Source organism: Trachemys scripta, chromosome 6 (assembly GCF_013100865.1).
Source record: "Trachemys scripta elegans isolate TJP31775 chromosome 6, CAS_Tse_1.0, whole genome shotgun sequence".
Classification (NCBI taxonomy): Eukaryota; Metazoa; Chordata; order Testudines; family Emydidae; genus Trachemys; species Trachemys scripta.
In genome coordinates, this window is record NC_048303.1 from 39,367,950 (window position 1) to 39,381,515 (window position 13,566).

Genomic DNA, 13,566 nt, shown 5'->3' on the forward strand with positions numbered 1-13,566 from the left:
AATTCTTGTGGGCAAATTGGATTCGCTTAACATCGTTTCACTTAAAGTCGCATTTTTCAGGAACATAACTACAACGGTAAGTGAGGAGTTACTGTATGATGTATGACTGACCTAGGCAGCAAATATTTGAGGAAAACACTTGTGAACATGTTATCAGCCTATCACTGGGTGGCTTACTTTTTTGTTAGTGGGCAGTTTTTCCTTTTATTTATGTCCTAAAATTAAATAGAATAACATAAACATACTTAGAGGATAGGATGAACCTAGGAATTATTTTGACTGTAGGGCTTATGTGGATTTGATAGGAGTCTTATTACATTTTCCATGTCTCAAATTTTTCTCTACTGGTGGCACAGTTTTTACCTTAATATTGAAAGCAAAATGTTTGTGTACTGTGAAATTCAGTTATCTGAAATAATAGTGCAGTTATGATAGTGAGCATGCTACTCACTCAGCTCATAACTTTGTGTGTTACTTTGCAGAGGAGAAATAAAGTATAAAAGAGCCTTACAGTAGGGTTAAATGTCAACGTTTGAGTGTATTCAATCAGTTGTACAGTTTGAGGTTGTGACTATTACAGTTCCTGGAGAATGAACTAGAATTGTAAAATTGACTGGTGCATGGCCCAGAACAATGTAAATTTTGTCTGCTCTCCACTGCCTACCTACTTTACATGTATTACAGATTTTTATCATGTAAGCAGCTATTTTATTAATATTGTCCGACTACGGAGTTAAAATAGACTATTTAGCTAAATGTTATGTTACCTAATTAAATATTTATCTCTGTAAAGAATTAAACTCAGAATCAATTTCTGTAGAGATAACATGAAGCAGAGCGGGCGAGACTGCCCTCATAGTCATTTAGGAAAGATGTAGGTCTATTAAAATACTCCTCTAACCTGGTTTCTTTTCTTTAGTTGAGTTCTCTGCTGTATGTGAAAGAAAAATAATTTGCGGTTAGTTATGATTAACAATAAAATTATAGATATCACAAAAGTTGTAAGATCCTTTCAGAGTTGCCTGTTGTTGTTTTTTAATTTTATTATTCAAGAAATACTTTATCAAATAAGCCAGTGGCATGGAGACTTGAAAGGCCTTTGACCACTGGAGGCCTTTGTATGCATCCATTTCCCTCACTAAGTATGGCGTCTGCTGAAGAAAACCTAGTCTTGCTACCTGCTAATGGAATTACTGTCCTAGCTCAAGTAGGAGAAAATTTGTGCTCTGGCACTGAACTTCCTAGGTTAAAGCTTCAGAGATGACCTTTGCAGCGTGTCATCACATGTGCGTTCTCTTGCATTTTAAGCTACAGTTTTTCTTGTAGGTTATTTTCCCAGACCTGAGGAAGAGCTCCGTGTAAGCTCGAAAGCTTTACTCTCTGACCAACAGAAGTTGGTCCAATAAAAGATATTCCCTCATCCACCTTATCTCTCATTTTATTTTTGGAAAGAGGAAAAAAGAGAGAAGTTGAATTCCACCAAAATACACGTGTGTCTGCTGAGGAAGAGAATGGGGCAATGAGGTGGAACTCTTAGACAACTTTTCAGATAAGCCAGGGGATAGAGAGACTCATGACATTCTCTTCTCCCCCCCTCCCCATTTTCTCTTAGCTGTTTTTTTCTTCCCATGTCTGGTCTCCTCTTCACATGCCAGAAATGCAGTTTACCTAGGGTTATCATATTTAAAAAATTAAAAAAGAGGACACTCCACGGGGCCCTGGCCCCGCCCTTTTCCCACCCCCCCCCCCGCCCCCAACCCCCCTCTTACTCCGCCCATTCCCCAAAGTCCCCGTCCTAACTCCCCCTCCTCCCTCCCAGCCACGCGAAAAGGGCTGCCCAAGCACTACCGGCTTCACGGAGGGGAAGCGCCCAGCCGGGGGCGCAGGGTCTGGAGGCTGCCCGGCAAACCCGTGAAGCCGGTAGCGCTCGGGCTTTGGGCAGCCCCTATGCCTCCGGACCCTGCGCCCCCGGCCGGGCACTTCCCCTCCCGGGCTCCAGCTGCTCTGCTCCTCCCCTGACTCTTCAGCTCTGTTTAAGAGCCAAGCTGCCCGAGCCAGCGCTACTGGCTTCGGGCAGCCCCCTTGCCTCCAGATCCTGCGCTGCCAGAGCAGAGCAGCTGGAGCCCGGGAAGGGAAGTGCCCGGCCGGCGGCTCGGGGCACGGGGGCTGCCCGAAGCCGGTAGCGCTGGCTCAGGCAGCTTGGCTCTTAAACAGAGCCGAAGAGTCAGGGGAGGAGCAGAGCAGCTGGAGCCGGGGAGGAGAAGTGCCCGGCCGGCGGCTGGGGTCCAGAGGCACGGGGGCTGCCCGAAGCCGGTAGCGCTGGCTCGGGCAGCTTGGCTCTTAAACAGAGCCGAAGTCTGAGTCAGGGGAGGAGCAGAGCAGCCGCGGGAGGGGAAGTGCCCGTCCGGTATTTTTCCCGGACATGTTCGGCTTTTTGGCAATTCCCCCTGAATGGGGAGGGCGGGACTGGTGCCCGAGGCCGGGGGCGCAGCTCCAGACCCAGGGGGACGCAAATCCGGACAGTGCCAGCTCCCCGCAACGCGCTGGCGTCCACAACCGCCCCCCCCCCCCGGGGGCCCCCCCCAGCCCTGCGATGGCTGCCGAGTGGCCCCCAGAGCCCCCCCCCCCCCTAAGGGGGGGGCCCCCCCCCCCCCCCCCCCCCCCGACGGCTTGCTGCCTCACAGGGGCAGGTTGGTCGCGTCGCAGGGGCCGCTGGGAGTTGTAGTTCTCGGCCGCTCCCCTCTCCCGGCTCTCCCTGGAGCATGAGGCCCAGCCGGACTACAGCCCCCAGCATGCCCTGGGCAGGAGCCGAGTGTCGCACCGAGAGGATGTCACAGCGGGCGACCCACACACACAAATTCGGAGATCCTAGCCTCCCTATTTCCCCAGACATGTCCGGCTTTTTGGCAATTCCCCCCGGACGGGGATTTGGGGACCAAAAAGCCGGACGTGTCCGGGGAAATCCGGACGTATGGTAACCCTAAGTTTACCAGCCCAGCCACCTGCAGTACATATTTTTGGTTTCAGTGTGAGGGAACTGCCTTAAGCCTCTCCTAAGAGCAGGTGAGACCTAGCCGGCTAGTTGTGCCAGGACTGGAGCCACAGGTTGGCAGTTAGTAAGCAACTGTCAGCGCAGGAGAGGAAAGAGTTGATCACAACTACCTCAGCAGCTAGAGAGGCATCTCTCTGCAACAGGACTGTAGCCACCCTCTACTGCCTACGTTCCCTGCACCAATGGCCAAGCGTAAAAATATTCCTGATCATTTCCCAAAAATCTAGGTCAGACTCTGACAAACTGGGACTATTGGCAGCTCTTCCCTTTATTTTATTCCTTACATTTTGACATCCCTTCTTCTTTTAGAAGAATGTCAGCCTCTTTTTAAAATGAACTGACCTAAAAAGTAACCCCTAAATGCTTGCATTATAACAGTTAGTCAAATTCCAAAAAAGCTTTCCTTTAGCTCGTTAGAGATCGCTGTGGATTATTTACTTACAGTGAGTGGGGTGTGTGGCTGGATTTTAGCTTGACTGTGTATACGATTAGCTCAAAAGTAAAATAAAATAGGGTATGCTTTTATACCTGTATGAAACTATGGCCATTGTTCCACAGTGAACCTGAAACCAGAATTGTGTTCGCATTCTTATTTTCTTTACTCTTTCCATGACAATCTTTATGTTATGGTGATTTAATAAGTATAGAGCCTTTTTTGTTATTTCATTTCATTCTTTCAATCTTATTTCCCAAGTACTATGCTAGTTTATTAAGGTTTGTGTCTCTTAATATCCTTAAGCTACTAAATGTTACATGTGACCAGTTCAATTAATAAAAGAAAATAGTACTGCACTACATGGTATATGCCATGATATGCAGTTGAAAAGATGTTGAACAGCTGAATAACAGCTCTAAAATGCTAACAGAATGGATCTCTGAGAAAACAAGTCCCATTGTACTTTTTAGGCTGTTCATGGTCACTATAGCTAATTGAACCTACTTTAGCTTTTAAGTGGAAATAGAGAGTGTCTCCCAAAACTTTTAAAGGGTGGCAGCCTTACTCAACTTTTTTAAGCCTCGGAGCCTACAGCCTGATAGCCTTAGTCTTACGTGATATGAAAATAAACAGTGCTGAATGAAATCTGTGGGTTCTGGTCCAATCCAGATCCTGTAGGAATTCCCAGTGGAACACCCCTGCTGGTTTGCTTTCTCCGGTAAAACTGCACAGTTCTGGCACCATCGGAATCCCCATAGATCTCCCCTCCAAGGCAATGCAAAACTCCATTTAATGATGCAGTCTAATAGCACATCTTGTGTCTTCAAAGGATGTCTTCTTTTGTCTCTTCTTGGTGAGGAGAAGCGTACCATACGGGACTACTACTCTGCCTCATCAATAGGCAGTACTCATCCTTCCCTCACTGCAGCTGGCTTTTAGATTATCTGAGCGGGGTAGATAACTTCTCATAGGATTGCAAAAAGGGTTCTTAGGGATCCTAAAGTAATACAGAAGAGCAACTTTTTCATAAAGGGGTAAGAAAAATCAGTGCATGCCTTATTTTAATTTTATTTGTAAAATGTTGCTGTTGGTTTAGTGCAGAGCATTTGCTCACTTCTTACCCACTCTTATTGTCTGTGAATAGCAGTTAAAATACTAGATAAACTTTGCTCTTTAAGCCTCTCCACTGCATAGTTGACTCTCTAGTGTCTATGTTCGTAAAGACAATAAATAACTGTGAAGTCATAGGCTAGCACATTTCATAACAAGTTAAACATAACTTAAATTGAACTTTTCCAGTGTAAACAAAGTGGGCACCTCCCATGTCTTACTAGAGACAGTTTGCTTCTCCTGAGGTGCTTGTCAGCTATACATTTTTAATGTTACAGAAAATGTAACTGCCTTTTCTTTCCCCAGAGCTGCTCTTACATTAGTAGTCTGTCTTGTGTCTACACAGCCAGCCTTTGCATTCTGGCTTCCACAATAGTCTAGTCTCTCTAGATTTGTATTAGCAAATATAAGATTTTGTTTGCAATAGATCTTCAAATATACAGGTTCCCCTTTTAATCTTTACCTTCCACTAAACCAATATGTTGCACTGGCACAAAAATTAAGGGTTATGTTGCAGAACAGTGCTGTTATCAGGACACACTGCTAAAGGCGGTGCCAGAGGCGTTTATAGTCCATATCCATCTTCATTATAAGTGTAAATTATTAATAATTTAGCATGTTGAAATGAAATCATTATAAATGATTAAAACGGATGCCAAATTTCCTGTGGAAAGCATGGCAAGTGGTAGTCTGTCAATACCTCCGTCCCTCCCTACAGGTTTTTTTTTTTTAGCAATTAACCTTTGTTGCTAGTAATTACTCATGTATTAGCGCTCATATGCCCGAGCGGAAGAAGATTCTTCCATGATAGCATACCTCACCGTGTCATTCATTAGCCATTCTCTTCATTACCTTATCAGGAAACTTGCATTTAATGCTTCAGCTCTGAAATGCTGTCTTTCTTTAGTGTGTGTTTAAACAGCCTTGATTTGTTAAGAATAAATATCCTTTTGATGTGCTGGTGGTTTCATAGGTATATGCAATGAGTTAATGCTTTCAGTCCAGTTCTGTCAACATCACAGTTGGTACACTTATTGAAAGGATTTTACAAGAAGCCAAGGGTCAGGATGGCTTTCACTTCAGTCTCATGTTGTCCCTGCTCTGTGGATAAGTGGAGAATTTCAATTTCCAGAGCTGCAAACTTGGCAACTTTCACAAATGCTAAATACTACTTGTAAAACATTGACGTGGGATATAGCAGATAAAAGTCATCAAATGTTTAGGGATGAAAATATTTTTTGTAGTTGTAAAGAAGTCATGAATTCTTCTTTGCATGTAACAGGGCATACTGCATTTAAAGATACATATAGTATTTGTTACAAAACTGTATTTTTTGTATAATTATGATAAGCTATTCTGAATACTGTAATAGAGATGTAGTGATTAAATTACAAGGTTTATTATAAAAAATAAAAGAAGAAATAATTTCTATTTTCACCTAAGCTATTTAGGTCTGTACCATGTTTGCCTTTCAGATTCTTGCACTGATCAGTCTTGGAGTTCATCAGCACTTTAACCACTCCAGTTTTCTTTAATATATTTTCTACTTTAAAAGTCATTCAGACCCCCCCAGTTTAAGCTGTATCTATGTTAGAGCCCCTTGGAAGTAAAACAATATTGTGTTAACACAGATATGATAGAAAATAACAAACTGGCAGTTGTGATTTATGGGATTATAATGTTTAGAAAGTTGTCTGTTCTGTGTTATCTACCTCTCCTTGAGCCCTCTGTTTCTACCCCAACTTTTTCTTCCATACTTCTGTTCCAAGCACTTGTGGATGGCAACTTCTCTCTGCCGTTCTCCTTCAATAGTCACACTAGCAGTTTTGTCATCTGCTTCATTGGCCCTGTTTTAACAAACTGCCCAAATGGATTTTGTCTGGTGTACCAAGAGGGGCAGCTGTTTCAGCAGCAACAGAGTTAGGGTTCATTTACCTGAATCCTAGAAGTCAGTAGTTACACTGCACCCATGTTGTATGAGATTAATTTTATGTGATTCAATAAAAATTATTTTTATGTAGCATCCTTCATCCATTATATCACAAAACGCTTTCACTGGGAGAGTCAATCCTATGCTAAAGTTGAAAGCTTGGTTCTAAGGAGAAGTGATTCAGAGGGAGGAGGAGGTTAGGTCATCTTTCCTGACAGGGAATAGCAAAAATGAACAAGCAATTCCCCAACCCTGTAAAGTTGAGAGAAGAGAAACAAGAAACCAGGATAGGAAGAGGAGAGTGAGTGGGCAGGGGAGTAGGTGGATATGAGAACAGGGAGGTAAGGTGGAACCAGTCAAGATGAATTTGAAAACCAAGTAGGTAATTCTGATTTGGAATCGAAGATAGGTAGGGAGCAGTGACGGTGATCCAGGATGTCGATGATCTGCTGTAACATAAAATTACAACAAGACTATGGGTTGGAGATGGTTTTAAGGTGTTTTTATCAGATTCTGTAATTACTCCCTTTCCAGACATGTAGGGTTCATAACTTCTCCTTATGTACATGCTTCATACAGTTGGCCTCATACCAGTAGGTGAAAAACAGCCCGAAGAGGGAGTGCCTGGGAAAGAGGAGAGGGAGACTGACAGAAAATGTTAAGCTTGTATATTTGGCATTCTTCTGTGTGTGGCCCCAGGTCTTTAATTAATTAATTAATAATTTAAATGAGGAACATTTAAGACCTACAGTAGTTTCCCTTTTTTAAAGATTTTTTTTCCCTGGGTAGTCTCTAAATCATGAGTCACACCTGCTGTCTGACTTATTCACCGCTGGCAGGTCTCTTCTTAGTGATAGGCAGGGATATATAAATCCGGGTCCTATATAATTGTGTGTTGTGGGCACAGTTCTCTATGTGGCTTACCGTGGTCTGTGCTGCCTGAAGTTACCATCTCTGTAGACTGTTCCAATACTATTCTGACTTTGTTCTGCTCAAGACAAATCTTTCTCTTGTCAGTGCTGCCTCTGTCCTTTCAGATTTGGTTGGGGGGAAAATAACTGTTAAGAAAGGCAATACGATGAAAGGGTGGCTTGATGCCCACACGGAGCTTGGAAGATAAAAGGAAATGGATAAATTATTTTGTCCACCTGAACTATCTCTGGGATGTTTTGGGGTTTTTTTATATACTGAAAGTTGATGTTACAGGGCCAAATGCAGCAAAATTGCTGGGATAGTTGGCAACCCTTTGCTTCCTCCACCATGAGTTCTCAACTCCTTTTTGTTCTAACAGCCCTGATCTTTGCATGATTCCCTGTACATTTTCCACCCACAGAGGTCCTCCTTAATGCAGGCCTTAACGGGGTGCAAGAGTCACACTTCTTAGGGTTACACTGCTGTAGGATGGATGACATAATTCAAAGTCTTTGTGAAACAGAATAAAAAATAAAGTTATGGTCACAGTCTAAGTAGAAGTTTCCCTTTCATGCAATGATTCACATCTTACCTTATTATCAAGAGAGCTAATGCAAGGAGGTGTCATCCTCTCTTCATTTTATTCTCTTTAAAAGAATATTTAAATCAGCATGGTAATAAATAAATTCTGCCTAAAGCCTCAGTGACATCTAAGAATATCTCTTGAAAATAAGGCTTTATTTATTGCATACATTTCGCCCAATGACGATAATGCCACCCTAGTTTCCAGTATTAACTTTAAAAAAGTAAAGGGGGGAACCATAAAACAGAGCTGGGGTGGGGGGCCGTTTGAATGAAATGTTTTTGGTAACGATCCCTACCTTTGTGTGTGGAAAAGGTATCACTAACTTTTTGTCTGGAGAATATATTGGAATACTGAATACAGTCCTCATTTGCTTAGATTTGAATTTTTAGCAACACTCTTTATTAAACTAATAATTTCAGCGATGCCACTTATATAGTTCCAATTAAATAACTGAATCACAGTGTCCTATACTTGGACATAATTATAGCTAAAATTGATGAAAGGGTATTTTTAGTGAGATTTCTGGTAATTTCATACCTGTGAAATACTGAAGCAGTGTGTGGTTTTTTAAAATTAAATCATTGAAGTGCAAAAAAGGCCACTTTCATGCCACATTTCATGCTTGCCAAATTTTGATTAGCAGTAGGATAGTGGATATCTTTGAGGTAAACATTTAGGTATTTAGAAGCACACTGTGACAGAAGGAGAGCATGTTTTAGATGTACATGATGGAGGAGGAGCAACGTGAGAAGTTTGGGATAGTTTACTTTGCATAATGATTTTATACTAACTGTACATAATATGGGAAGTAGGTTTGTGGTGTATAGGAAACAGTAATATTGACACACCTCAGAAGCCCTCCAGCATGTTAGTGCCTCATCAGAGAAAAGGGCTTCAGTGCAAATGCCAAAAAGTGTATGGACAGCAGTGTCAGCAATGGATGGTCCTCAAAGTCTGCTTCCCAATCAGGACCCCTTTTCACTATTTTTAATGTGAAGCTGAAGCATGCGGAAAATGTGTGCCCTCTACACAGTTTCAGGATTGAAGATTAATAAATGAACTGTTAATAAAATATATTTAAAAAGCAGCAGAAGATAAGCTGGGTTTTGCCACAGGATACCACAGCTATATAAAACTTAGGGATGGAATATGACAAGATGATTTTGGATGTGTGGTCTGTAGAAATATGGAGTATTTAATATGGACAATTTTAAATAAAAGAAATATTGACTACATAAAAAACACCTATCTTAAGCATTGAGTACCCTTGACAAATTCTTTAAAACAATAGTTCTCAAAGCCGGTCCGCTGTTTGTTCAGGGAAAGCCCCAGTGGGCCGGGCCAGCTTGTTTACCTGCCGCGTCCACAGGTTCGGCCAATCGCGGCTCCCACTGGCCGCGGTTCGCTGCTCCAGGGCAATGGGGGCTGCGGGAAGCAGCGCGGGCCGAGGGATGTGCTGGCCGCCTTTCCCGTAGCCCCCATTGGCCTGGAGCGGCGAACCGTGGCCAGTGGAAGCCACGACCGGCCAACGTGTGAAAGCGGCTGGTAAACAAACTGGCCCGGCCCGCCAGGGTCTTTCCCTGAACAAGCAGCGGACCGGCTTTAGAACCACTGCTAAAATACAGTTCAAATATAAATATTTTGCATTTTCAGTTTTTTTCTCTGTTTATTTCAGTTAATCTCCTTTCCCCTTTAAACAATTGTTGTCCTACATTTAAGACTATAAGGGTAAATAACATTAAAAAACTAAAGTATACCATATAATAGCTCTACAGTACTTACAAAAGCAACCAATAGCAGATATCAATTTTACAAGAGCAAAACATATAGAATAGTTTAGCTATACGGCCAGAACTTTACAAAATTGTCATAGAGAAGCATTTAATAAACCAGCTTCAACAGTAGAAAAATATATATATAAAGCTAACAATGTGGGGAAAATGTGATTGCGTCTCGCAATTACCCAAACCTATGCAGGCTCTACAGCCCTGTATCCCCACACAGTCCACCTACTCACAAAAGGTCCTGTGGCAATTTGTCCTACCCTCCCCACCAGTGATGTCATCTTTGAGGACTGGGAAGAGAGCTCTGGTGCTCTCCTACCACCAGTTGGCACCTTTTGGAGTTAGATATTATTTTTTCTCTCCCACAGTCTTACAGAATAAGTCCAATGGGCTCCTATCCTTTGGAGCATATATGATTGGTTTAATCGGAGAAGAAATACCATATGACAGAACCCAAACCACCAATCTTTAGAAATAAAAAATTTACCACAAAAACTATATTAAATTTTTCACTGACATCCAGATAATAGGTGGGAGTTAGTGGGATTTTACCTAATTTTTAAATCGGGGATGACAAAATATTTAGCAGGATACATTTTTGCAGATCCACCATCTCAAAAAGACCACATATGCAGAGTTTTTAATTTCCCTGTGCATTTAAATTTAGATTTTTCCCATCAGTTTGCCCTATTTCTTTGATATTGTTATGTAGTTCTGGGATGTGCTAAACAAATGCATAATACATAAAATCAGTCTGATATTTTCTCTGTTACCAACCAGCTAAGTGTGACGGTCTTACTTTGTTCTTATATGGTCAGGAGAAACCAAATGGTCTTTTTGGTGGGCTCTTCTGCTGCCACATTGCATACCGTTAATCAGAACTAAGCAACAGTAATTCAGCACATTCTGTGCAGTTAAAAAGCAATGTTTTTAAAACATTGACTATGTTGTCAGTAATGCCTTGAATTTTAAAAAATCTGATTTACTGCTAACTATTTATGCCAGGGGTGGGCAAACATTTTTGGCCCGAGGGCCACGTTGGCGTTGCAAAACTGTATGGAGGACCAGGTAGGGAAGGCTGTGCCCCCTCCCACTTCCCGCACCCTGACTGCCCTCCTCGGGATCCCCCAACCTATCCAACCCCGCCCCCCTGCTCCTTGTCCCCTGCTACCTATCCCCTGACTGCCCCCCCCCCGGCGCCATCCAACCTCCCCCTGTCCCCTGACTGCCCCCGGGGACCCCCTGCCCTTATCCAATCCTCCCCCCCCCCCTTAACCATGCTGCTCAGAGCAGCAGAAGCTTGCAGCCAGCCATGCCGCCCGTGCCGCCTGGCTGGCGGCGCGGCGAGGTGAGGCTGCGGGGAAGGGGCTGGGGCTAGCTTCACCAGCCGGGAGCTCGGGCCAGGCAGGATGGTCCTGCGGGCTGGATGTGGCCCGCAGGCCGTAGTAGGCCCACCTCTGATTTATGCTGTTTTCTCACCTTTTTTATATTTTATTCTGCTTGTATAATGAGGAAACTAGTCAGTTTCCCTTTCTGGTAGTCCTACAAAGCACAATGATATAATGTTTAAATTGGAAACAATGCAGGGAAATATTTAATTAAAACCCTAATTTTATTGGAACTTATTATAATACTGGAAATATTTCTGATCGTGTTAGGCTAAATTTTTGGACTGAATTTATTTCAATATCCCTTTAAAGTCTTTGCAAGTAAAATTTATGACCCCTCATTCACTCCTGCAAACGCTTACACACCTGCTTAACTTTATGCACGAGTAGTCCCATGGTTTCATGGAGCTGCTTATACGCATAAAGTTAAGTAGTGCCCATGTTTGATTATGGTTATAAGGTAGTAAAAAGTAATTTTTTACAAATACTAAGATGCAGTTAAAGGAAAAGGTCCCATCTTCTCCCTTACTTTAATAGATGTATGAATTTAATATTTCTCTTATAATAATCTATTATGGGGGGGGGGGAAACAGTGGATTAGCAGTACTTGAGATGAAAAATGTGTGAATGAATGCATTTATCTTTGTTGGCATCATCTGTTCTATTGATGGAAGGCACAGATGTGAAATTTATCCCAATAATTAGATTTTTAATTAGTGTATCATCATAAGATTGACAAATCATTGCTCTTCATTGCATGCGATTTGGAGTGAGAAAGTTCATGTAAACACAAATATCTTTAATTATTGCCTGACAATTCCAAACTCAGATTTGTTTTGATGTATTTATGCATGTTGTATGTATAATAACAGGCATATGTCACAAGATATTACACTAGTGACACAGAATGTTGCCTAAAGTACTGTGAATTGGTGCATAGGTCTTTGTACTCACTGAATGGTAAATGAAGTGCAAGCTGGGTAATTATCAGTGATGTATTATCTTATGCAGTTATATGGGAAGTGGCACTTCTTGCCATTATCCAGTATATGTCTAATCTAGATTTCTTGCATACTCAAAACTCTTGTTGAAACGTATGTTTTTGATTTGAATGGGAGATTGGGGGGCTGAATGAGTCCAGGATTGGGCCTTATGAGTAAGAGGGTATTGAGAGGGTGTACTATTTTCTGGTTTTAAGTTACTTTTTTTTTCCCGTACAGTTGTCGGACAAGTAACCGAAAGAGCTTGATAGGCAATGGCCAGTCTTCAGCTCTGCCTCGGCCTCATTCACCTCTTTCAGCTCATGCAGGTAAACCATCTACCTTTACCTATGCCATTACTTGTATTAATGCCTTTAATTCTTTAGGAGAAACACATCGTCTAGTCCACTACACTTCTGCAGTGTAACTTTTCTCTCCATTGTTTGTAATAACTAAAGTTTGAGAATAATCATGATGAGAGCCCTAATTACTGTGTTAGGAACTACTAAACTATGGTGATAGGCACCCTGGAAATAGCTTGTGTGAATAACATTATTTTTGCCCTATTACATGTTGACAGGTGTAGATTTTCCCCATTCTCCACCCTCAGTGCAGTGTGAAATGAACATATGATACCTTGTAACACAGAGGCAATGTTGTCAGTGGATGGGACGTTTGATAGCAAATCAGGATATTTTGAGTTCTGTTCCCAGTTCTGTTGCTGACCTTGTGTTTGACATTGGTCAGGGTCACTTCAACTTTCTGTACCTCGGTTTCCCCATCTATAAATTGGTGATCATGACACTTTGTTTGAAAAGCACATTGAGATCTATGGATTAAAATCTGCAAATAAGAGCAGCTTTATTGTTATTTATTATCTGTTTTGTATAGGAATCTTGTCTATACAGCAGAATACAGTATAACAAAGATGTATTTTGTGTTACATTGTGTGTACAGTTGTCGCAATTAAATCCCTGGGAGTGCTACAATAAGAAGGTGTGAGTGTGGGAATTGGCATTAGCCATAGGCAGGCAGGCAGGCTGTCAAAGGTTGTTAAAGTGTGGCTGTGGGGAGCTGGTTGACAGCTTACAAGTTAAAGGAGGCAGCAGAAAGATGGATTTCATCTGTATTTTTTAAAAGGGAATGGTAGGTTCAGTCAGTAAGACATTAGCAGGCTGTCTTGTGCAGCTGACCAGCAATGTTAGGTGAGAAATATGCCTATCCTCACAATTGTGGGCAGGAGCCTTATGCAGCTATAGGAATAAAAATATATGTATAATGCCATTGCAGAGCCTGCAAAGAGAGCCTGAGTTTTTGTACACAGTTCATGAAGGCAGGGACTGGTGAGGCTTCAAACTCAGCAATAGAGTGGGTGAATTTTTTTTTTT

At 42.2% G+C, this 13,566-nt stretch overlaps 1 protein-coding gene across 5 annotated transcripts in view; it reads left to right on the forward strand.

Annotated features, from left to right (window-relative positions):
• MAST4 (microtubule associated serine/threonine kinase family member 4) overlaps positions 1-13,566 on the forward strand; it is a 262,752-nt gene that overhangs the window by 146,164 nt on the left and 103,022 nt on the right. For all 5 annotated transcript variants that reach the window (XM_034773436.1, XM_034773432.1, XM_034773434.1 and 2 more), the window contains one exon: positions 12,419-12,507. In XM_034773436.1, the coding sequence (XP_034629327.1) occupies positions 12,419-12,507 (89 nt within the window). The remainder of the gene's footprint in view (positions 1-12,418; positions 12,508-13,566) is intronic.